The 24,235-nt window shown below is 42.3% G+C and overlaps 1 protein-coding gene across 1 annotated transcript in view; it reads left to right on the top strand.

Moving 5' to 3' along the window:
* DENND3 (DENN domain containing 3) overlaps nucleotides 1–23,890 on the top strand; it is a 99,437-nt gene extending 75,547 nt beyond the window's left edge. The window contains exons 15-23 of the mRNA XM_074986598.1: nucleotides 219–389; nucleotides 4,773–4,902; nucleotides 5,211–5,318; nucleotides 12,329–12,468; nucleotides 16,610–16,770; nucleotides 17,661–17,794; nucleotides 18,980–19,098; nucleotides 19,228–19,365; nucleotides 21,135–23,890. Coding sequence (XP_074842699.1) covers nucleotides 219–389; nucleotides 4,773–4,902; nucleotides 5,211–5,318; nucleotides 12,329–12,468; nucleotides 16,610–16,770; nucleotides 17,661–17,794; nucleotides 18,980–19,098; nucleotides 19,228–19,365; nucleotides 21,135–21,335 — 1,302 coding nt within the window. The 3' untranslated portion in view covers nucleotides 21,336–23,890. The remainder of the gene's footprint in view (nucleotides 1–218; nucleotides 390–4,772; nucleotides 4,903–5,210; nucleotides 5,319–12,328; nucleotides 12,469–16,609; nucleotides 16,771–17,660; nucleotides 17,795–18,979; nucleotides 19,099–19,227; nucleotides 19,366–21,134) is intronic.
* The last annotated feature ends 345 nt before the right edge of the window (nucleotides 23,891–24,235 follow it).

Here is a 24,235-nt window from a genome sequence, read left to right as displayed (position 1 = left end):
GTCTTAGCTCACCCTGTTTAGCAATATATCTAAATGTAAACTGTCCTTTCAACATTTATTTTTTGTAAACTCTGAATGGCGACCCTGCATTTGTGTATGGTAGCACAAGAAAATTAGTTCTGGCTAGAAGTATTTGAAAATGCTTATTGAATACTGCACCTTGTCTATGACTGTGCTTTATTGCTTTTTTGGTTTCTTTTGCTTCTCTGCATTTATAGGATGTTAAGAGTACTACTGTAGCTTTCCTTGTTTTGAGAATACCCACACTGAGGATTAAATCTGTGTCCAAAAAGGAAGTCTTTGAAGCTAACCTTAAGTCAGAGTGTGATCTTTGGCACTTGATGGTGAAAGAGATGTGGGCTGGAAAGAAAATGGCAGATGATCACAAGGTATAAATATTACTTTACTAGTTGAGCTATTTGTTGTACTTTAAAATTTTTTCTCTACCTTGTATGGTTCAGTGTTCACATAAAAACCAGGACATTTATTTTCCACTTGTCAGCAGAGTGAATAAAAGTAATATAGAGAAGTCCCAGGGCAAAAATTAAAATGAAGATTTAGTAAAACATTCTGGTTATTATACTACAGCTTGACGTACTATAATTTAAGAAGAAATAATTTAAAAAGTGGTTGTCAAAGTAATTGTGCAAAAGAAGTCGTCATCTTGTCAGCCTTTTGGTTTTGTTTGTGGATTTTTTCCTCCTTTATTTTTACAAGTCAGTTAAGTGCAAAGTGGAGGCCTGAATAGAAAAATTTCCTCATTTTGCTTGAAAGGTTACACGGTGAGAGGATTTTTACCATGCATGTACACTGTGGTCATGAACCTTGTGATTAAATGAGGTAACATGGACTCCTGTATCACAGAGACTCCAGGGAGAAAGTTTTTACAAACAGGGTATTCATCCAATCCAAAGATGCTGTCAGTGATCCAGGAACCAACAGATCACCTGATTTATGTTGAAGAAGTAGAGACGTTGCAAGACTGAGAGGCTGCATCTACACTAGCAAGTTCTTTCAAAAGATTTTTTGAAAAAAGTGGGCTATTTTGGAAGATACCGCGGAGCATCTACACACAAATCAAAGGAATGTGGTGCTGCTTTTGAACGTGCTCTTCCGCTCCCATTTCAGGAAGAACACCTTCTTTTGAAAGAAACCAGGTGTAAGCACTCCACAGGGCCCTTCTTTTGAAAGAGGAGTCCTCATATTGCCTGATTTTTCCATCCCTGACCCGTTCTTTCAAAAGAGCAGGGGCTGCATGGATGCTCACCATCAATCTTTCGATCTGCTTTTTTGTGTGTGGACGCGCTCTTTTGAAAGGAGTTTTTTGGAAGATATCTTCCAGAAGAACTTCTTTCGAAGGATCTCTGTATTGTAGATGTAGCCAGAATGGTTGTCTGGTCCATTTAATATTCTTGGGAGTCCCAAGAAATTGAGTAGCTTAAAAATTTTGGGAGTAAGGGCACTTTGAAGTTGCAGGGGTACTTCGAAGTGCCCACAGCTACATGGCATGCTGGTGCTTCAAAGTTTGCAACGTCAAAGTTGCCACAGCAAGAATTTAGCCTAATGAGATGCTGCATATTTATCACAGCACCTCATTGCTATTCCCCGCATGGGCTGATTACCATGCCCCTTTGAAGAAGGGGGCTAGTGTAGACACTGCCTGTAGTTTCATATTGCACCCTTCTAGAAATATATACATATCTTGGGCAGAAAGAACTCTAGTCTATTATGAGTGTGTATTTGAAGTGGTACTTGGTCTGAACTTCATACTTTTATTATGGCACTGCAAGTTGGTCCTTGTGGCTTCAGCTGATGCTGGGTTCAGCAGAAGGATCTTGTACACTATAGTTCATTAGCTACGGGTACTAACATGCCACAATTCATAAATACTTTTTTCCAAGTATCTGATATGCCTCTTTACTTGTTTCATCTTATTGTTGACAGTGAAACAGGCCCGCTCAACATTTAGCATGTTATGAGCTAAGAATAGGATGTTTTCTTTTACTGTACCTACTTATTACCCTTTCTTTTAAGTCTTGTATATTGGTCCCATTCCTGTCTAAAAATAGGTGATGGGGTGCTATGTACTGCTTGTACGTGGTAGGTCGGAGGGCTGCTACTAGTGGGTCAGGCTCTTCTAGATATGAACTGGCTGCAGATTTTCCTTTATTGAGAGAGAGGGATGCTGAAAATATGTCTTCCATAAGATCTTTTAGTGCACTGCTGGTGTCAGTTATTAGTAGCTCATTTACAAGAAGTTACACTCAGTGCCATTTACACTACGGTAAAATTTGGCATTCAGTTAGTTGGGGGATGACACCAGAAAAGTGGGAAGTGATGAATCTGGTATAATTGGGTTAGGTTTTCATCCTGTTTTAAAATTGGAGATAAGTCTCTCTGCAGCTCTGGAAGTATTCCTCTGGGATGGGTACTGTTCAAACCTATATAGGTTACTGGACTGCACTATAGTACATGAGCACTTTCCAGTAGTGCCTAAAGGAACTTGAACAATCTGTTTTGTCACTTATTAGCCGTGTCTACACGTGCACGCTACTTTGAAGTAGCGGCACTAACTTCGAAATAGCACCCGTCACGGCTACACGTGTCGGGCGCTATTTCGAAGTTAACATCGACATTAGGCGGCGAGACGTCGAAGCCGCTAACCCCATGAGGGGATGGGAATAGCGCCCTACTTCGACGTTCAACGTCGAAGTAGGGACCGTGTAGTCGTTGCGCGTCCCGCAACATCGAAATTGCGGGGTCCGCCATGGTGGCCACCAACTGAGGGGTCGAGAGACGCTCTCTCTCCAGCCCCTGCGGGGCTCTATGGTCATCGTGTGCAGCAGCCCTTAGCCCAGGGCTTCTGGCTGCTGCTGCAGCTGGGGATCCATGCTGCATGCACAGGGTCTGCAACCAGTTGTCGGCTCTGTGGATCTTGTGTTGTTTAGTGCAACTGTGTCTGGGAGGGGCCCTTTAAGGGAGCGGCTTGCTGTTGAGTCCGCCCTGTGACCCTGTCTGCAGCTGTGCCTGGCACCCTTATTTCGATGTGTGCTACTTTGGCGTGTAGACGTTCCCTCGCAGCGCCTATTTCGATGTGGTGCCGCGCAACGTCGAAGTTGAACATCGACGTTGCCAGCCCTGGAGGATGTGTAGACGTTATTCATCGAAATAGGCTATTTCGATGTCGCTACATCGAAATAAGCTACTTCGAAGTAGGCTTCACATGTAGACGTAGCCATTCTCTGAGCTTCTCTCTAGGGGAGAAGTGTATGCAATGTTCTGGTTTGTTTGGAACTTCTTAAAAATTATATTTAGAGAGAGAAAGAGACTCAGGTAGATATGCACGTTTCTGTACATTTGTCAGAGAAAGCAAGGCCAAAGAAGTGTACTTAGCACAGTAGATGGTGATGGTTTGTGATGGAACTCGTGGAAATTCATTCTAGTGTCTCGGGCCAGCCTGAGAAAATTCTGCTTTTTCAGAGCCAAGTTTTGTAGACCATCCCTTTGTGCTAGATAAGTGAAGTTATTGGTTTCTTTAGCTTTCTTTGCCCAAACCACTGAAGCACTGAGTGTCTTGAAACTTATTATACAGGATGCCAGTGTAGGGAGCAGGGGACACGTGTGATGAGCTTGTGGTGGTAGTCTGTATCATTGAAGAGATGTGCTGCAGCACTGTGTGCCACTTAGGTTTCCTTAGTCTGAAGCCCTCAAGACTTGGTATATGACTTTTCTTGCACGTCTCCAGCTGAGAGCTACCTAAAATGTGAATAACAGAGGCACAGTCATTGTTCGCCAGGAGGGGATCTCTTTACCAAATGGAGATGGTAGAAAATGTTACTTTCAGAAGCTGGTGTGTGAGAGCTTAGCCTCAATAAGAAATCCAAGAGCACACCTAAACTATGGAGGGAGCTGACCAGTTGTAGGTATGGACATTCTATTGAATGACACTGTAGGATGACTTCTTACTCTTCAAAATGCTTTCTTCTGGCCACCAGCATTACCTCTGTCTTGCTTGGGTGCAGCTTAGGCCAGGAGTTCTTGATCCATAAGCTGATCTTCCCCAAGCACTGGCCTCTTTTGATGACAATAGCATGGTCGTATGTCATGGATCCACAGAGATTTGTCTCATGTGCATTTTGTTGTCAGTTTATTCCATGTCACTTGATCAGTTCACCCTAATGACTGCATGGTGATGTTGAACAGCACCGGAGAGAGAATTGATCCTTGTGGCACTCCACAAGTGAGGTAGTGAAGTTCCACTTTTTTCCATCAATAATTTTGTGAGCGTCTTTCAAGGGAGGATTCTCAGACCATTTTAACACATTACCCTGGAACCCTGCCACCTCTCTCGGGTGAGACAGCAGTATCTCAAGGTCAATTGTGTTGACCACTGCAGGGGAACTCCCAAAGTATGATAGTGTATGTCTTTCCATGACCCATCAGTAACAAGTGTCTGTTCATCAGTGCCTCTAAAACAGTTTTATGCCCATGTCCTTGTCTGAATCCAGATTGAGCCAGGTATAGAGGGAGAGCTTCAGCTAAATGAGTGTCAATTTGACCTTTTGGGTAACTTCTTTATGAGCTTGCTCAGGAACAGAATGGTTGACCCTGGGCAATAGTTTTCTATAGCAGATGTGGCTTAGACAGTAGATGCTGTCATAGACCTAGGAATGCTTCTACTAGTATTGCGACCCCTCTTGTGAATGTAGTGAATGGGACTGTGTAAGAAGAATGACTACTGGAAGAGCTAAAATCAGATTTTTAATTTTTAGGATCCTCAATATATTCAGCAAGCCCTGACTAATGTCCTCTTGATGGATGCTGTAGTTGGTGCATTGCAGTCCTCCAAAACCATTTATGCTGCTTCCAAACTCTCTTATTTTGACAAGATGAAGAATGAAGGTCAGTAATATATGCTTGAGGAGTGCACTGGCCTCAGCTTTTTCTTTCTAAATCCTGTGTTGAAAGGGTTTTGTCTTAATAAGCTGAAATCTGGTATTCTATACAAGTTGTTGGCCTGGATGCATGCTTTCACATCCTTTGTCAATTGTTTTCTCTGATGGCATTGTTTTAAATGAAATTATGTTAACACTTTTAATATCATAATGTGAATAAATAGTACAGATTTATTCTAAAATACAAAAGTTTTCTATAATTTCAAGGTTAAATTTGTACAGTTTTGTAACTTCTAAAATATCTTTGTGTTTCAGTGCCCATGATGGTCCCAAAAACTACATCAGAAACACTAAAACACAAGATTAATCCCTCAGTTGGTGAAACTTTTCCGCAGGCAGTAGACGTCTTGCTGTATACGCCAGGTACCGTGACATAGTTCATTCTTGAAATTCCTCCACTTTCAATCAGATGTAAGGCATAAAATCATCTGGTGCTATGAGCTGTTCAGGGAATAGCCTAATATCGTTGCTGTTATGGCATGTTTTGTGTTTGTAAAACACTGCATGCACGAAACTATGTTAAAAGAATATCCTAATTAAGGTTGAAGGATTAAGTACTCAGAAGTTAGGAGGTGGTTTCCTGTGAATCCTTAATTTACCCGAGTTGTGAATAACCTTTAATTACATGATCACATACTGTTTTTTCCATAGCGTTTATATATGATAGAGTTTACAGGATGGTGGATGGTGCTCACTTAGTTGGAGCTATTCAGTATGATGTTTTATCTTTGTTGTTCAGTATGGGACCTTATTTATTGCAATATTTAAAACCCAATCTGAAGACAAAATTATGAATTTCCTCACTGGATTTTTATGTGGTGCTTCTCACTGTACAACTGGTGTAGTTCACAGATATTAATGATTTTTACTTTCACAATGTTCCTGTGAGATGAGAGTGTATTATTATCTCCATTTTACATGACAGATATTCAGGACAAAATTATCCACTAATTCGGGTGTCCACTTTGAGATAGTTATACTACCTGTCTAGCTTGACCTTCCAGTCATTGGATCATGTTATACCTCTGCTAGATTGAAGAGCCCATTATTAAATATGTGTTCTGTGTGTAGACACTTGCAGATGTAATCAAGCCACCCTTTAAACCATAGACTGAACTCAAATCTGTCATTATAAGGTACATTTTGTAATCTTTTAATGCATTCTCACATAGCTCTTCTCTGAACCTTCTCCAATTTATTAAGATCCTTCTTGATGTAGGAACATCAGAACTGGACAGAGTGTTTCAGCAGCATATCATGCCATAGAACTGGAAGGGACCTCAAGAGGTCGTGGAGTCTGTTTGCCTGCCCTCTCAGCAGGACATGTCACCATCCCTGACACATTTATTTTTTTGAAAATCTACCTTGTCCCAGACCCTTGAAAGGTCCCTCTCAAGGATTGAAATCTCAACCCTGGGTTTACAAGGCCAGTGCTCTAATCACTGAGCCCTTGCCCCGACCCCCAGTCCTGCCAGTGCCCAATAAAGAGCTAGAATGTTCTCTCTTCTCCTACTTGAGAACTACTTGTTTGTGCATCTAAGATTGCATTAGCCTAGGGGTGTCCATTCTTTTTTCATGGGGGGGCCACATGGCAATTTTTACATGTGCTGGGGGCCAAACATAAAATAGCCCCAAACCGCTCCCCATCTTAGACACCCCACAGCCCCAAACACCGCCCCCCCACCGAACATCGTGGCAGGGGCAGCTCCTTGCCACGCTGAAAGAACAGGACTCAACTGAGTAGGTTTTAATGGCCAGATCCCTCCTACCAGACATTAAACCAATTCAGTTGAGTTCTAATCCAGTGTTTCTTAAACTATTTTTATAAAATATCCCTTTTTCAAAAAAAAAAAAAGTACCCCAGTACCCACAATTTTCAGACATGGACAATCCCCAATTCCCCATCACCTCTTGAGAGCCAAGCAGCCCAAGCCCTCCGCTTTAACCCAATCCTCCGTCCCCCAGAGCCAGGCACCCCAGCTTTCCGCTTTAAACCAATCCCCTTCCCATCCCACAGAGCCAGTCACCCTCGGCACAACTGAATGTGGCGACTTACCAGAGCCACCGCCACCACATGAGCAGCAGGAGCTGCGGGAGCTGGGGCCTGAGCCTGAGCTGGGGCCCATCCAAGTCAAGGCCCAAGCTGGGGCCTTGTGAGCCATGCTGTCTGGAGCTGCGTTGGCAGGAGCCCCACCCTGCACAAGCTGCACCAGCCAGAGCCCACGCAAGCTGTGCTGGCTGGAACTGCAGCCTGTGTCAGCTGGGACCTACGCGTACCGTGTCCGCGGGTTGAACACCTTGGCATTAGCCCCATCGGCCACAGAATTGCATGGGGATCACATGTTCAGTTAAATATCCACCATGACCCTCACATTTTTTTCAGTCACTACTTCCAACGATAGGTTTCACTTCCTGTAAATATGACTTGTATTCTTTCTTCCTTGACGTGTGTGTTTACATTTGGCCATATTAAAATGCAGATTGTTTGCTTGCATCCAGGTTTCCAAGCAACCCAAACCACATTCTATCAGTGTCTTGTCATCTTGCTTATTTATCACTTCCCCGAAATGTGGTTTCATCCTTGAGTTTTATTAGTGATTATTTTATGTTTTGTTCCAGGTCACGGACAAAAATGATAAATAGCGTGAGGCCTAGAACTGTTCCCTGTGAGACCTCTCTAGAAACATACCTGGTCAATAATGATTCTCCATTTACATGTGCTTTGAAGGCTAGCAGTTAACCATTTTTAATGTGTGCCTTGTTGATTGTTATTGTAATTTTTTAATCAAACTGTTACGCAGAACCAAGTAAAATGCTGTACAGAAGTCTAAGTCAGGGGTTTTCAAACGTCATCGCACTGTAACCTCCCTATCCCCTTCTGACAATAAAAATCACTGTATAACCCCAGGAGGGAGGGAGGGCCAAAGCCTCCAGCCCCCAAGTGAGGGGCAAAGCTGAAGCCCAAGAGTTTTCACCCCAGTCAGGGGTCCTGTAACCTGAGTCTCAACAAACAGCTGTGAAAGCATCAGGTTTTGGCTTTGACCCTGGATCCCAACAAATCTAAGCTAGCCCTGGTGATCCCACTATAATGGGGCCACCAGCCACCCTGGGGTCCCGATCCACAATTTGAGACCCAGTGATGTAAGCTTATTACACTAACAGTATTATTTGCATCAACCAAAATTGTAATCTCATTTTTTTTTTAAAGACAACAAGTTAATTTTATGGAATCTGTGTTCCATAAGCCTCCTTTCATTCTTCATTGACTGATTCCATACAGGCCACTCCCTTATCTTACCTGTCAAACTGACAAAGTTATGATGACCCAGTCATCCTTTTTAATCTTTAAATATTTGCACAATATTAGCTTTTTTTTTCCCTAGTCTTCTGGAATTTCCCCAGTGTTCCAAGAGATTGACAATCGGCATTAACTGTTTAGCAAGCTTCTCAAGACAGCTATTTTAAAACCCGGGACCTGCTCATTTAAAAATGTTAAACTTAACATGCTCCCGTGAAAGAGAATTTTTTAATAGCTGGTTTCACTTCTCCTCAAACCCAGGTCTTATATTTAAAATCTAGGAAGACTTTCTTCCTCAGTTGTGGGACTGTGGCTTTTTTGGTTGTCTAGTAAAGTGTTCTTAACTATTTCCATTGATCATTCTCATTTTTTATTATGTAAATTTTTTCAATCAGCTGACTGGCTCATAACTGCATTTAGTTTTGTATAACTGGCCCTCGTAAAGCACCAATTTATATTTTGATGGTCTGGATAGTATTCTGTTTTCATATTATACATGTGACCAGGTTATGATCACATATATCTATGCTACCATTGATTTTTAGTTTTGTGGTTATTTCCTCTTCATCTGCCATGATGAGTCTAATATAGAGTTTTTCTTTGTTGACACACTTCCTGAAGTAAGAAATTGTCACCTATATTATGTAGAAATATGCAGGATATCTTAGTACTGGTGGCATGAGACCTCCAATGTATAGCGCTAAAATTGAAGTCCCCCATGATCATGCAGTTTTTTCCCCTACACATTATAAAGAGATGTGTGCATTTGGTATGAATTGGTGGAAAGTAGTGGACACTAATTAATATCCCTTGACTAGCAGCACATAAAAGTCTTTGGCTGAGACAGGGTAGAAACCCATATTCCAGTGCACTATTCAACTTCCTTAAACACTTGGCTGTCTATTCCCCTCCTGCAGTCCCATCCCTTGTTCACTACACACCTTCCAACTTCTGCAAAAAGTGTCCTCAAATGCAACAGAAGTTCTACAGACAACAGCTTCCTTCACTATGTAAACCTTATTCATCCCCAGATCAGGACTGTTTTGACCATTGAAGGAGGCAAGACTCTTGTGGGGAAAACATAGTGTCTAGTCTTATCTTATTATGCAAAATAATATCCCCATTATGCAAAAAGGGGACAGCAACAGGCAACCTTAATTCTGACTTTTGATCTTCATAACATTTTAGTGTAGCTTTTTGGATGTAGTTTTCTAGCTTTTTTTAAAAATTGTGAACAGGAGAAAACATCATATGGCACCATGCTGATACCGCTACATGGGTCATCAGCAGGGTTGGGACCTTTAGTTCTATGACTCCAAATTTTGCCAGTGGAGCTAATAGAGTAACCAATAGTAATAGTAACTTGTCATTCTCCATATGGGTCAGCACTTGAGTGGATGCAATGTTTTCTGAATAAATTTTACAAATACTGGCTGAAAGCAGAAAAATGGTGAGACTCTGCAGTGTTTGGTTTCATTTCAGGCTCTTTAGCAGGGAAGTGTGCTCGAGGACACAGACTGTCTTGTGTTCCTTTCCTCTGAAGTGTGACTGCTTCTGCCATGTCTCCACCAAATTGTCTATTCCTGTCTCCTACCACTGGCACATTGTCCCATTCCCATACTTCTTATGTAGTCGGTCCCATCTCAGTTCCTCAGCCTTCTAATCCTAATCTCCGTCAGCCTGTCCCAGATCCCTATTCCCAGCTCCTCTTCCAATTTCTCTCTCTCTCTTCTCCGCTATAGTCCCTCTCCGGGGATCTAATCCAGTCTGAGTCACCCACTGATATTCCCATTGTTTTACTCTCCCAGTCTCTTTATACAGCCAGTCCCAAACTCCTGCAGCTCCTCATCCAGCCCCGTCCAGTTCCAGGACATGTCTGCCCTTTCCCCAGTGTGGACAGCAGTACAAACTGCAGTGCTCCACTGGAACTCCTCAGTGTAGGATTATGTGGGTTTGAATGCAAAAATTTCTTGTTCATGTTAACATAATCCCATTGTCAGAGGACAATGTTAACAGAAATTAGGAACCTTTTAGTTTGTATCTACTTATGGAGTTAAAGCACAGCACTTTGGTGTGCATTCCTATTCACAGGGCCTCAGCCTGTGTCACTAAGGGTATCTCCCCACATGTGGGTTCATAGTTCCAGGCTTGAGCACCCCACTGTAATCTCATTGTCCCCTCCACTCTCAGTCGCAGTTTCTCTCTCACTACAGGTACACCTCTTGTCCTTTCTCCATTCAGATCAGGGATCTTCTTCCTCAAGGCTTTGCAGGCCCAGTGGAAGGGTCAATGAGTGCAGTGGAGATTGTCTTCTTTTCTTATGTCTGGTACCCAGAGCTGAAACTTCCTGCAGCTGCCCACAGCTGTAATTGCAGGAAATGTCCTGCTCAGTCCCAGGCAGGGGCCTGTCCAGGCAGGATAGCATAGTTATCACACTCAGAATGTCTTGTAACTTGGCTGTATTTGAAGGGATTTTCACAGGGAAAGCAAAAGGTACATACCTGACAGAAACGGGGAAACAAATAAACGCAGGTATCAGCTGTACTACAGAAAGGCCACCGCTTGCCAAACTTCCAAGGCAGTAGAGCTTTTCAAAGAGGTAACCAGACTTTTTAAATATAGATAAAAGAACACATTTTTCCCAGCCTCATTCTTGGAAAGTGCTGTACCATTTTGGCTGAACATTTCCAGAAACATTCAGCCTAAGACATGCACCAGCATGGCAAATTTCAGCCCAGGTTTGGTAAAATTATGAGCAACTGAAATGGGGCCTTACCATAAGACTTGTCAGGCAACCCTCCTACTAGGTTGTGCAATCAGCTCTGTGTATAATAAGAAAGTACCTGACCTTCCACATCTAAACAGAATGGCCATAGATTAATCAGACAGGTCTGCTAAAAGAGTAAATCGGCACTTCCTCGTTCTTGATTAAATAAACCCAAAGAACAACCCAATCAAAGCTGACTCCATACCTACCTTGTTCACACATCGTTGTCTTTGGCTACATCTACACCACGATATAAATTCAGTTTTAGTAAAATCAGTTTTATAATTCTGCGTTTTATAAATTCAAATTTGACTGTCCTCACCTCCCCACAAATTCCCCACAAAGTCAACTTATTGCTGCCACACTAAATCACCAAATATCGACTGTTGCAGCAGTGCATTGTGGGAAACTATCCCACATTTCCCTCAGTCCCATACCATTCTGGGTGTTTTTGCTGGTTCAGTGTGGGGGGAAAAAATGCCCCACAAGTGGTTGTGGGTATGTGGTATCATCTTCTCACATTGCATTGCCCTCATTCCCCTCCTCTGGAAAGCAAACAGCTGTTTTTTCAGAGTGAAAGAAGGAAAACTAGGGAATCCCAGGTGAAGGAAAACCAAATAGGCTGGCTTCAGAAGGTACAGTGCGCCTGTCACACTGCCCTGGGATCACCAGGTGTCTGTGTCATCTCAACTGGCCCTCCAGCCACTTCCCCCCACCCTTTGAATCTAGAAACATCCACATCATGTAAAATCTAGGAAATGAGTGTAGCAGAATGTCTTGAAAGGCAGCAAAATGAAGCTATTTGAAACCAGAAGGGAGAATAATTTCCAAAGTTAAGGGCACGCTCTGTTTTGTACTGCTAGATTTCTGCTTTTGCCTGCAGATGTGGCAGTCCAATGCAACGAAAGAAGCATTCATCCAAGTAGGTGGCTCCCTGGCCTTTTACAGGTCAAAAGCTGTAAATTTTACCCAGAACCAAAGGGAACCCAATATATTATTTGTTTGGTACTAGTCAGTGATTGGGACTCTAGCGTACTAGACGTGTTACAAATATACAGCAAAAAGATACTCCATGTGGTGAAGAGCTTATAAGTATGAGATGCAAAACAGGCAGACTCAATAAACAGACATAGGGAAGCACAGGGTATAGTCATAATCCACGTGTTGTGCAGTGGTTGAAGTTCAGTAGCTACCTAATGTAAGTTGGGGAGCATTGATGTCCTATTCTACCAAGCAGATACATTTGTAGATGTCGTTAAGCAGTGTATCTGATAACCTTGTTTATTTCTACTGTCCCTCCCCTACTAGGGCACCTTGATGCAGCAGATAGACTGGGAGATGCCCATCCAAAGTTATGGTGTGCTTTAAGTGAGGGGAAGGTGATTGTGTTTGATGCATCTACCTGGACTATTCAGCAACATTGTTTTAAAGTGGGCAGTTCTAAACTGGTAAGTGAGACTGATGTTGTTATTAGTATTAATTATTTGTATTACCATAGTACTTTGGGGTCCCTGATTCATGACCAGGTCTTTTCTGTGCCAGACATTGTACAAATATGGAGCAAAAAGATGGTTCCTGTGCTAGAGAGCTCACTGTCAAACTATAAAACAAGCTACAACAGATAGATACAGACAGTTGGTGAGGAGTACAAGGAAACACTGGAATATTGGGCAGCATGTTAGGCAGTAGTTTCAGTACACCAGAAGTCTACCAGTTGTGAAGGACTTTTCAAGGCATTATGGCAAAGGAGACTTTTAAGGAGGGTTTTTAAGGTGGATGGCGATGTAGCTTTGTGGATCTTCTCCCAAGTGAGAGGCAGCATGAGAGAAAGCGCAAATATGTTTGAATATGTAACAAGTGGACAATAAAGGCTGGTATTGACTGTTTGGAAGCTGGGCTTGACCTCTTGATAGTGAATGAGATGTGATTGGTGGGGATACCCTTGTAAGGGCCTTGAAAGTGAAGATAAACAGCCTATGTGATGTGACAGAGAACAGGGAGCCAGTGGAGTTTAGCAGTGAGAGAGAGAATGTGCCCAAAGTGAAAAGGTATCACAGAATCATAGGGCTGGAAGGGACCTCAGGAGGTCATGTAGTCCAGCCCCCTGTTTCAAGCAAGATCAACCCCCCACTAAGTCATCCCAGCCAGGACCTTGTCATGCCGGGACTTAAAAACTTTGAGGGATGGAGAATCCACCACCTCTCTAGGCAACGCATTCCAATGCTTCACCACCCTCCTGGTGAAGTAGTTTTTCCTAATATCTAACCTACACCTCTCCCTCTTCAACTTCAGACCATTACTCCTTGTTCTGCCATCTTACACCACTGAGAACAGTTTCTCACCATCCTTTTTAGAGCTCCCCTTCAGGAAGTTGAAGGCTGCTATTAAATCATGCCTAAGACTTCTCTTCTGTAAACTAAACAAGCCCAAATCCTTCAGCCTATCCTCATAGGTCTTGTGCTCCAGCCCCTTAATCATTTTTGTTGCCCTCCACTGAACCGACTCCAGCAAATCCACCTCCTTTTTATACTGGGGGGCCCAAAACTGGCCACAATATTCAAGATATGGCCTCACCAGTGCCGAAAAGAGGGGAATAACTACTTCTCTGAATCTGCTCAAAATGCTCCTCCTAATGCACCCTGGCATGCTGTTAGCCTTCTTGGCTACAGGGCCACACTTTTTACTCATATCCAGCCTTTCATCCACCATAACCCCTCGGTCCCTTTCCATCCTACTGCTGCTGAGCCAATCGGTCCCCAGCCTATAACAGTGCTTGGGATTCTTCTGCCCCAGGTGCAGGATTCTACACTTCTCCTTGTTGAATCGTATCAGATTTCTTTTGGGCCAGTCCTCCAATTTATCCAGGTCACTCTGGATTCTCTCTCTACCCTCCAACATATCTACCTCTCCCCCTAGTTTTGTGTCATCCACAAACTTGCTGAGAATGCAATCCAGTTCCTCATCCGGGTCATTAATAAAGATATTGAACAACACCAGCCCCAGAACCGAGCCTTGTGGCACTCTGCTTGAAACTGACCACCATCCAGATATTGAGCCATTGACCACTACCTGTTGGGCCCGACCATCAAGCCAGCTTTCTATCCATCTTATAGTCCAAGGATCCAATTCATATTTCCTTAACTTATGGACAAGAATGTTGTGGGAGACAGTATCAAAAGCTTTGCTGAAATCAACGTATATCACATCCACTGACTTCCCCATGTCCACAAAGCTTGTTACCTCATCATAGAAACAAATCAGATTGGTCAGACTGGACTTGCCCCTGGTGAATCCATGTTGGCTACTTTTGATGACTTTCCCCTCTTACAAGTGCTCCAAAATGGATTCCTTGAGAATTCCCTCCATTATTTTCTCAGGGATCGAGTTCCCTGGATTGTCCTTCTTTCGTTTTTTAAAGATGGGCACTACATTTGCCTTTTTCCAGTCATCTGGTATCTCCCTCAATCTCCAAGAGTCTTCAAAGGTAATGGCCAAAGGTTCAGCAATGACCTCTGCCAATTCCCTCAGTACCCTCGGGTGCATTAAATCCAGAATTATGGATTTGTGTACATCTAGTTTTTCTAGATAGCTCAGAACTTGTTCCTTCCCCACAGGTGGCTGCCCTTCACCTTCCCATACTGAATTGTCTGGGACTGTGAGGTGGAAGTTAACTTTGTCCGTGAAGACTGAGGCAAAAAAAGCATTGAGTTCTTCAGCTTTTCCTGCATCATCTGTCACCAGGTTACCTCCCTCATCCAGTAACAGCCTCACACCTTCTCTGATAACCCGTTTATTGTTAACATGCCTGTAGAAACCCTTCTTGTTACTCTTCACATCCCTTGCCAGCTGCAGTTCCAGTTGTGCTTTCGCTTTCCTGATCGTCTCCAGCTGTATGTTTATACTCCTTAGTCAGCTGTCCATGTTTCCAGTTCTTGTATGCATTCTTTTTGAGTTTAAGCTGACTAAGGTTTAGGCTGGTTGCCTGTCATGTTTGCATTTCTTACAATGCAGCGGAATGGTTTATTCCTGTGCCTTCAGTAGGACTTCTTGAAAATACTGCCAGTTCTCTTGAATTCTTTTCCCCTTCATCTTTGTTTCCTAATGGATCCTGCTCATCTGCTCTCTCAGGGAGTCGAAGCCTGCTCCTCTGAAATCAAAGGTCAGTATGTTACTGCTCACTTTTCTTCCTTTTGTCCGGATCCTGAAATCTATGATCGCTACTGCCCAGGTTTCCTGCCACTTTTTTCTCCTACTAGTTCTTCCCCGTTTGTGAGCAGCAGGTCAAGTTCCGCACAGCCCCTGGTCGGTTCCTTCAGCACTTGTACCAAGAAGTTATCCCCAACATTCTCCAAAAACTTCCTGGGTTGTCTATGCGCTGCTGTATTGGTCTCCCAACAAATGTTTAGATGATTAAAGTCTCCCATGAGAACCAGGGCCTGTGATTTGGGAGCTCGCCAGATGATAAACAGTGTGCCCAGTGAGCTTACAGATGAAAGGAAGAAGGAAAGACAAAGGTAGCTGGCAAGGCAAGTGGGCTTTGGGGTGGGCTTGTTAAATTAAGAGACTAGATCATTTTGTGAGGGGAGAAGGTGAGAGGCTAATGAGAAACGAAGGAGAAGAATCAGGGTGGGGGGAGGCATAAGAGGCAGTCGCCCTGGGGCCTGGCAATTTAAAAGGACTCAGGGCTCCAGGCCGCCTCTGCTACTTCTGTGGCAGCAGCAGTGGCCAGAGCCCTCAGCCCTTTAAATCACTGCTGGAGCCTCATGTGTTCGGGACCGGGCAGCACTAAGCACAGTCTGGGGGATGCTGAGGGGTAGCTTCCCCTAGTCCTGCCCCTTTCATACAAAGGCCCACACTTTCTGAGGGCCTGGAGCTGAGGCCTCCCCAACCTCGTGAAGTCTGTCACCATCTCTGAGCTTAAACTGAGCCATAGCACTGACATCACTTATTTCAGTCATAGAACCTTTTAATGCCAGAGCCAAGAAAGAAGTGAAGAATCTTGATTCATGCTCATACTTGAGCCACTAGAAAAACTGTGTCCTTAGTATAATCTCATGGTTCTCAACCAGGCATATGCAGAGGTCGTTTGGGAGGACAGCAGCTCCTCTAGTTAGTGGCCTACTTTTACAGCTGGCTACCTAGAAGCACTAGCGAAGTCAGTACAAACTAAAATTGTGTACAGACAATGGATTGTTTGTATTGCTCTATTTACTATACACTGAAATGTGCATACAACCTTTATATTCTATTTGGTTTACTTCATAATTATATGGTCAAAATGAGAAAGTAATTTTTTAGTAATACTGACGTGCTGTCATGCTTCTGTATTTCATATCTGATTTTGTAAGCAAGCAGTTTTTAAGTGAAGCGAAACTTGTGGTTATGCAAGACCCATCAGATTCCTGAAAGGGATACAGCAGTCTGGAAAGGTTCAGAGCCACGTACCCACCAAAAAACGCTGCCCACAGATCCTCACTGCCACTGCTAACCACCATCTCTTGAGCTGAAAAGGGGCCATAGCTTCTTTGAGTAGCAACAGACTTTTATGCTATGCTTTTTAAAGAAATCTTGCACTTATTTCCCCTCTAGACTTGTATGGTAATGGTAGAGCAGAGCCAAGTATGGATCGGTTCTCAAGATACCATTATTTACATAATCAACATCCACAGTATGTCTTGCAATAAGCAACTAAATGACCACCGCTCTCATGTTATGGACATCGTTGTAGAGAACAGGAACAGTGTGTTCAGGTAAATTTGATTACACAGTTCTACTTTTTAAATATGCACAGTAGCTACCATGGAGGAGGCATTCTTAGTATTAGGACTTCTGAAGTAGAGCAAATGTGTCATATTAGAGACAATTTTGAAGATAATTTGCATTAATTTATTTTAACACTAATCAATATCTTGACTAAATTTAACCCTAAGAAAAATCATGAAGGTTTATGTAAGGGTCCATATAAAACAGTCAGCTACTACATATTTTATTTAACCTTATATATACATAATTCAGTTCAGCTGATGCGATGAGATTCACAGCAGCACCTTATTTCCAGAACAGTTCTGCTTTCCTGGGACAGAGATGAGAACAAAGGGGAGTTGCAGGTGTCCAATGATGATAAACACACAGAAGCATTGTAAGCTTGGCATCTTGCTTTAGTCACAGAAGAGCTTCACCATACTTTTACAAGCCATTCTGGATTTATTTTTCTCTTTAGAAAAGTGGAGGAAACAAAAATAATAAATTAAAATATATCTTATGATCTTTTTAAAAATTAACAATGCAGAAGTGCATGTATCAAACCTACCTTCTGCTGTCTAAGCCTGAGCCAAACGCACCTCTCCCTGCTGTTACTCTGTTCTTGCATACTGTCCTGGCATTTTGGAAGTACTCCTCTGCTGTTGTCCTGTAGACTTTAAGGCACATTCCATTGTAGTTCATTGCTGTAATGTTTCTTCTGGAAGTAGAAAGTAGAAGTAGTTTCTTCTCTTGGAAGTAAAAAATCTTTGTTTTGATTTGGCAGTAATGTTTGCTGTGGTAGGAGACACATAGCACCATTCTCTTCCTCGTATGAGCTCACAGTTCCAGTTTTGATTGTACACCATGCTATGTTTAATTTTGTTCTTCACATCAACAGCGAAGCATATTCATGCAGTTTGGATGGTACAGTGATTGCTTGGAACATTAGCACTTTGAAAGTAAACCGTAGATTTCAGCTGCCCTGCAAAAATCTTACTTCTATCAAACTCCATGACAACCGCCTTTGGTGCTGTAAGTTCTTCATGCCTTGTGGGAATTTTTTTGAAATAATTTTTTGCATATTATGTCACTTTAATGTAAAAACAGTGTAATTACATGCCATATCTTTTATTTTTGTACAGTTAACCAGTTCTCGTCACCCACCCATCTCCAGTTTGGCTGTTTAAATAGCATAGAGTAGGCCTGTTGAGTTTGTTGGGACTCCTACTGTTCTTTAAATTAAAAGTTTTGTCTGATCAGGGTCTTACAGGTGATAGCAAGAAGCCCACGTCAGACAAAATTCCTGGGTGATTGTGTGGAAGGATGAAAGTGGAAAGGCTTTGTCTGGTCTCGCCTGCAGATACCTGTAAATTGGCATGGAAACCCTTAAAGCAGAAGTTATTTTAACTCTGGGGTGTAATACTAGTAGTATTGGAAGTTGAGGATCAGTGCTTGAGCCATCTGTTACAGTACACGTTCAACTTGATAGCCTCGGCGGTCATCTTTGATTACTTTCAAGTGTTCTGCCATCCTGTGTGTAGGGACCAAGGAGGATGTACTAATGCTTCAGTGCCAGTCAAAGGTCCTCAATAAGCCATCTTTTCCAAGCAGAGGTTGGTTCAAGATACCTAAAGTGTATCCACCTGGCATTAACTTAACTTTCAGTGCTACTGTAGCTCTCTAGAACTTGGATCCTCCGTATATCAGGTGTGCACATCGAGTCACAGAAAAGCTACTTAAATCTTCAGGTGAAATGCTGATCCTATGTGCTATTTTGATAACACTTCCATTAATTTCACTGGGGCCAGGAATCCACCCTACAACTTTTGTAGTACAGAAAATCTCTGTCCTAGATGTGTAGCAGCAAATATTTGGGCAGGTTGAGAACCATTAGTGATATGCACATTTAAATAAGCTTCCTTCCCTCTTCTGTTAGCACTTAGAGTACCAACAGGCATGCTTGCAAGTGCAGAATAGACATATGAATGTCCACCGTGAGAAGTCGATTGGGAGTAGAGAATACCATATGTAGTTTTCCTCGAGCATTTTAGGGAAGATATTACTGGAGATCCCACAGTTCTATCTGCATACATTTACTCCTGCCTAACTTTCCATAGTTGTTGTTGTTGTTTGTTGTTGTTGGTTTTTTTTTGTTTTTTTTTTTTTGAAAATAAGAAGTCAGTACTTCAGCCACTAACCTCATTTTTACTATTGAAGGTACAGGAAATTGTATACTTATAGCGACAACAAATGGATCTCTTTGTCAAGAAATGAAAATTGAAGAAAATCTGAAGGATGTGTGTTCATATTTTGTCTGTTTCCAACTGTTTCCTGAGGTACTAAATTTAGTTTGGTAGTTTTTATCATAGGAAGATTCTGCTTTATAAACAGTGTTACACAATTATTTCTTAGGATATGTTTGTGAGTACAGTGGTAAAATTGTTTATATACTTTCTGTCCTCTAGGGGGACCAGATATGGACGTCATGTTCAGGGAGCAGTGACCTGTATGTTTGGAATGCAACAGATCTCTCCAAAACACCCCAAAAGATTCATCTTCAAGATTGTTCTGAGATCACCTGTATGATAAAAGTAAAAAATCAGGTAAAATACATCCTGTTCATGTCATGTGTTTATTTGTTGCCCATTTCATATATGTCATGTGGCTTGTGTTTACTGTTCTGTCAACTTTCCATCGGTTCTTTTATTGTGGGCTTGCATGCATATTGCTGTGAGACATGAGTAGCTCTTTGGAGTCAGCTGAGCTAATTGTTCGATATCGACCATCTAGTACTCAAACACACAAGCGAGGCCAGCCACCCATGACAGCTTTATTAACCACTGACCTTTTCTCTGAACAGTACGAACCAAAGATTAGGTCCCGTGACACTTAATGGCTTATGCACCAGTGATAGAGCCCAAGACAAGACTGGTGGAAAAATAATAAATGCTGATTAGCTGCCTGTATCGGGAAGACGATCTTTTCCTTTCTAATCATCATGTGCCCACCATAACAGGCTTAAAGGATCCCTAGTTCCCCATATCACCATTATCTGGGTGTCACTCAGCTCTCTGTCACTCTCAAGAGGTCTGCAACTGTTGCAAGTGTACACACCATTTGGTCAGGGGCAAATATCATTTTCATAAATAATAGTAAAAATATTCCACAATGAGGTGGTGACAGTATATCCAGACCCCTCTGAAATAGTCCCAGACAGACTCTGCACCCAGCTCCTGCAAGACATACAGTCACTTCCTAAAGCACCCTCTGGAGTTGGGAAGCTGCACTGCCCCTGGGGCCAGGTTTGTGAGCCAGGACGTACTGGGAAAACAGAAGGGTGCCATAGAGACAGAACCTCACGAACTGGCATAGACAACCAGCTTGTAAAGTAAAGGGTTATTCAGAAACCCAGAGCCATTGGCTCCATGGCTCCGTGTGCAGCATCATGTCTTTCTCCTTCATTCATTCATAGCCCAGGAACACTGTACACAGCATTGTTGTCCAGCTTTCTTATACAAAAAAGGAAAAACAGCAAACATTCCCAAGTTCCCACCTTCCCAGTTTGAACATTCAATGCTCATGTCTTAAACCTGCCAGCTGCGTGGCTGTTTCTTTCCTAGGCAAGAATGGAGCAAATGGTAAGACATACCCCTGCTGTAAAAATGAAATGGCATTTACTGGAGTGCCAGGCTGGACTAAAGTGCAGTGGCTCACTGGCAGTGACTGAAGATGATGGTGTTACATCTGTCTGCTTACATCTAAATCAATGTCATTAAAATCAGACAATTTACTATTTTATTTTCCTTATTTTAACAAGAAAACAAAAACAAGGAATTTAGCCCATTTTTCATTTTTAGATATGCTGCTTTCTAGCTAACAACCCTTATTAAAAATGCAATAGTGAATAAACATCCTGTATACAAACATTCCAGCCGTTGGCTCCAATGAGTGCAGGTTGAACCTCTCTCGTCCAGGACCCTCAGGACTTGACTGGTGCCAGATGAGAGAATTTGCTGGACGACAGGGTTTTCTGGTACATTGCCAGCACTTCCGCTGCTTACTGGGCTCTTAGAAGACATTTAGGGGTAAATTACAACTAAATAACAGCACAGAACACTGAGCGCCAGCTAACCAACCAGCTAACTAAAATCATTCCAGATTGCGTAGTTTGCCGTACGAGAGACGTCTGGATTAGACAGATTCAACCTCTGTCTTTGAGAGATCTTGAGTATTAGCATTTTCAAACCTGACCAGAGTACCACAGACTGTATCTTTGGGGGCACAGAAAACATCTCCTTTGCTGAAACAGCTTGGGCTGCATCCTACAACAGAAGTAGACTCTAATGCATTAAACATTGATTCTGCTTTTCAGATGTGGATTGGTAGCAGAGGAGTGTCACACGGCAAAACCAAGGGAAAGATCTACGTGATAAATGCTGAAAAGAAAACTGTGGAGAAGGAGTTGGTGGGCCATACTGATACAGTGAAGGCACTATGCTCTGCAGAGGACAGATATGTTCTTAGTGGTTCAGGAAGGGAAGAAGGGAAGATTGCTATTTGGAAAGTTGAATAGATTTAATTCTTCCAAGTGTGTGTGTGTGTAAATACCATTGTTGGAAAACTTCCCAGTTTGGAATTTTGTTACTCCAACTTTTCACCCTTCAGACGTTTTTCACAGTGTCAGTGTTATTTTTTATTTATTAGCATAATTATTTCAGTGGTAACTACATTATTGTAGTATATGGAAACAAAAGGGAATTGGTTTGCACCTTGTCATGATCAGCCATGAACTGCACACTGAGGAAGGATCTGGAAGACTAAGTAAAGAAGTCACTGGAATTTCAAACCTTATAGATTACACTTCTCAAACTTTGTTATAGAAGGTCAGGCTTATGGGCCAGTTCTTTGCTTAGATTAATTGACTTCAGTGAAGCTGAACCAGCAGAGTGTGGCCCAGTAATTCATTTTGAGGTAGCTCTTATAGGTAAAAATGATCCTACAAAATAATCTTGATATCTTGACTACTTGACAGCTAGAAATGGTTTAGAAAAAATACTAAAATTGTTTGTTATCCTGGGTGATAAAACTACTGTAAATTCAAAGTATCTTTTTAAACTGGCAGCCAGGTTAATACAGGGATCACTCTCCGTTCCTGCTGTGTGTGTCTGTGGTTCTATGTTATTTAAAATTTAGACTTTCCCTAATAGCACTTACGCTGCCTGCTGGGGTGCCAAAATATTTAGAAGTTTCCAGTTACAGCCATTTGAAGAAGCAAGTGTTCCTTTAAAAAGCAAGTGTAGAATATTTGGGGTCTGCCAAGTACTTTGGAATGGAACCAATGTTATAGCAGTTCTGTATTTGGGAAGTTAATTTCAATACATTACGTGCTTACTTGTGGCAGCCCCAATTTGTTGGAGCTATGCAAACAACCCCACCCCAACACACTCTGTTAACTAGTACTGCTCAACTAGCTTAGACTGTTATGACTTCTTGGCCCAAAAGACCCTTCCTAATTTAGATTGGTCATACTAGGCATGGAACAAAGATTTGTGTATGACCTTGAAGCTTAGCCAATGAGGAAGTGCCTTGCAAGCCATTAAAATTCTCCTGTGGACCTATGATTAAATCAGATTTGACAGAAAAAAGTATTTGTCCATGCTTGTCTTTCAGACCCATAGTGGCTAACATATTTTGGGACTGTCCCAGGATACAATCCTTTAGCTAGAAGGCTGGAGGATTAATATGATATTGGATACCTTCCTTAAAATTACTTCCAAGAGCTGTGTTTTGAGAATATATCTCATTATCTTGGAAACATCCCAGCTTCACAGAATGTGTGGCTCTCTAGATCCTGACTGTAGACAAATGACTGATGCTGCTTGGCTGGAAGAGTAGATTGCCTCTGGCAATAGCAGCTTAGGACAGCAACTTTGCTGACCAGGCACCTAAAGAGCAGATGATGATTTGAAGAAGAGGAATGCTGACAAATTTAAGATTTGGTCTGACTTTTCGGAAATGCATTGATTAATTCAGAGTGGATGGACGCTGAGATGTTGCTCTCCTTTCCCATACCTGCTCATTGTCCTGCCTCCTCTCCCGCCCCTTCCCATTCCTGTACTTTTTTGTTCTTTCTCTGTTGTTGTGCTGTCTGCTCTGTTGGGGATGGGGGTAAAGGGGAAGGGCAACGGGATGACATTTCAGTAAAACATTAAAAGAGAAATAAACTCTAACAAGGCTGCCATTATTTAGCTCAGGACATACCTAAGAAAATAATTCAACTTATTTTTAAGTTACCTAAAAGCTTCATATGCCATCTTGCAGATACCGCACAAAACTTGACAGCAAATTCCATTGTACTGTGGTCTGGTGTTCCATTTTAATTATGCTTCTTAGTCACTTTCTTCCTTGAAATATGTGTGAGTTGGAAAATCATATATATGTGCAGAATAATTGTGTCTGTGTTAATTCGGGATAAAATGGAATATATAATTTTATAAAGTATTGTAAATAGAGGCAAAAATCAGCTGCTACTTTTTTGTTAACTTACATAACCTGTAGTAGTACCTGGCCAATAGAAACACGTATATAAAAACCAAATAATGTTCTCTGTCAATGTTGGGCAACCTGTGGCCAACAGGCTGCCTGCAGCTCAGCAGAGTTCTGTATGTGTGACCCACATGAAATTTTGTTTACCGTTTTTCCCATGTGCTGGGTTGCCAGTCCATTGGTTTCCGCCCACACAGTTTATTTCCTACTAGTATTACTAAAGTGATGCACATGTAAGGCAGGGTCACATGAAAGTGAAGTGTGTACAGATTATGTACAACGCTGACTGTGAGAGCTGTGAGCCCCCTCTGCATCCAAACAAAGCGCTGCTATGGTTCACTATGCGAATTCAAGGCATGCAAGCACAGTTAGCAAAACTGCTCTCCCAGGAAACTGTCCTGGTTACAATAATCTTGCGGCCTGTTGCGATGGAGGACCACTCCTACGTTGCCTATTACTGCTCTATGTTAAGACTTGCTGTCTGGGTATTTAAATAATAGTTGAAATTCTCTTGCCATTTGTTCAGTCACTGAAAAAACTAATATGAGAAACAGAATATTAAATACTATTGCAATTCTTGCGTCTCTTTGTAACTTGTTTTTATTTCCACATATTTCAGCCCACCACAAGGACCTAATTTTATAGCCCTGGCCAGCATCAGCCATAGCCATCAGCATCAGCTGAGTGTAGCAGAGGGAAGGCTACAAAATGGCAAAGATACTAGGACTCTCTTCAGCCCGGTTCTGCTGGGACAGAAAGCTGCTTTGCTCTGTTCTGGCTAGCTGTGCACTATAACTGTTAAGCTTCCCTTTTCTGTGGCATGCCTACTATATTGGAGACTAAAACAGGTTCTGAAGTATCTGGCTGTCCTGGTTTTCTCTCATTGGGGGATTCTCCCATCCCACAGAAGTCCTGCACTGGGGGATC

The sequence above is a fragment of the Carettochelys insculpta genome, chromosome 2, assembly GCF_033958435.1.
Source record: "Carettochelys insculpta isolate YL-2023 chromosome 2, ASM3395843v1, whole genome shotgun sequence".
In the NCBI taxonomy this organism is placed as follows: Eukaryota; Metazoa; Chordata; order Testudines; family Carettochelyidae; genus Carettochelys; species Carettochelys insculpta.
Note: the sequence above shows the minus strand (reverse complement) of the source record. Positions and strands in the feature narration are given on the sequence as shown.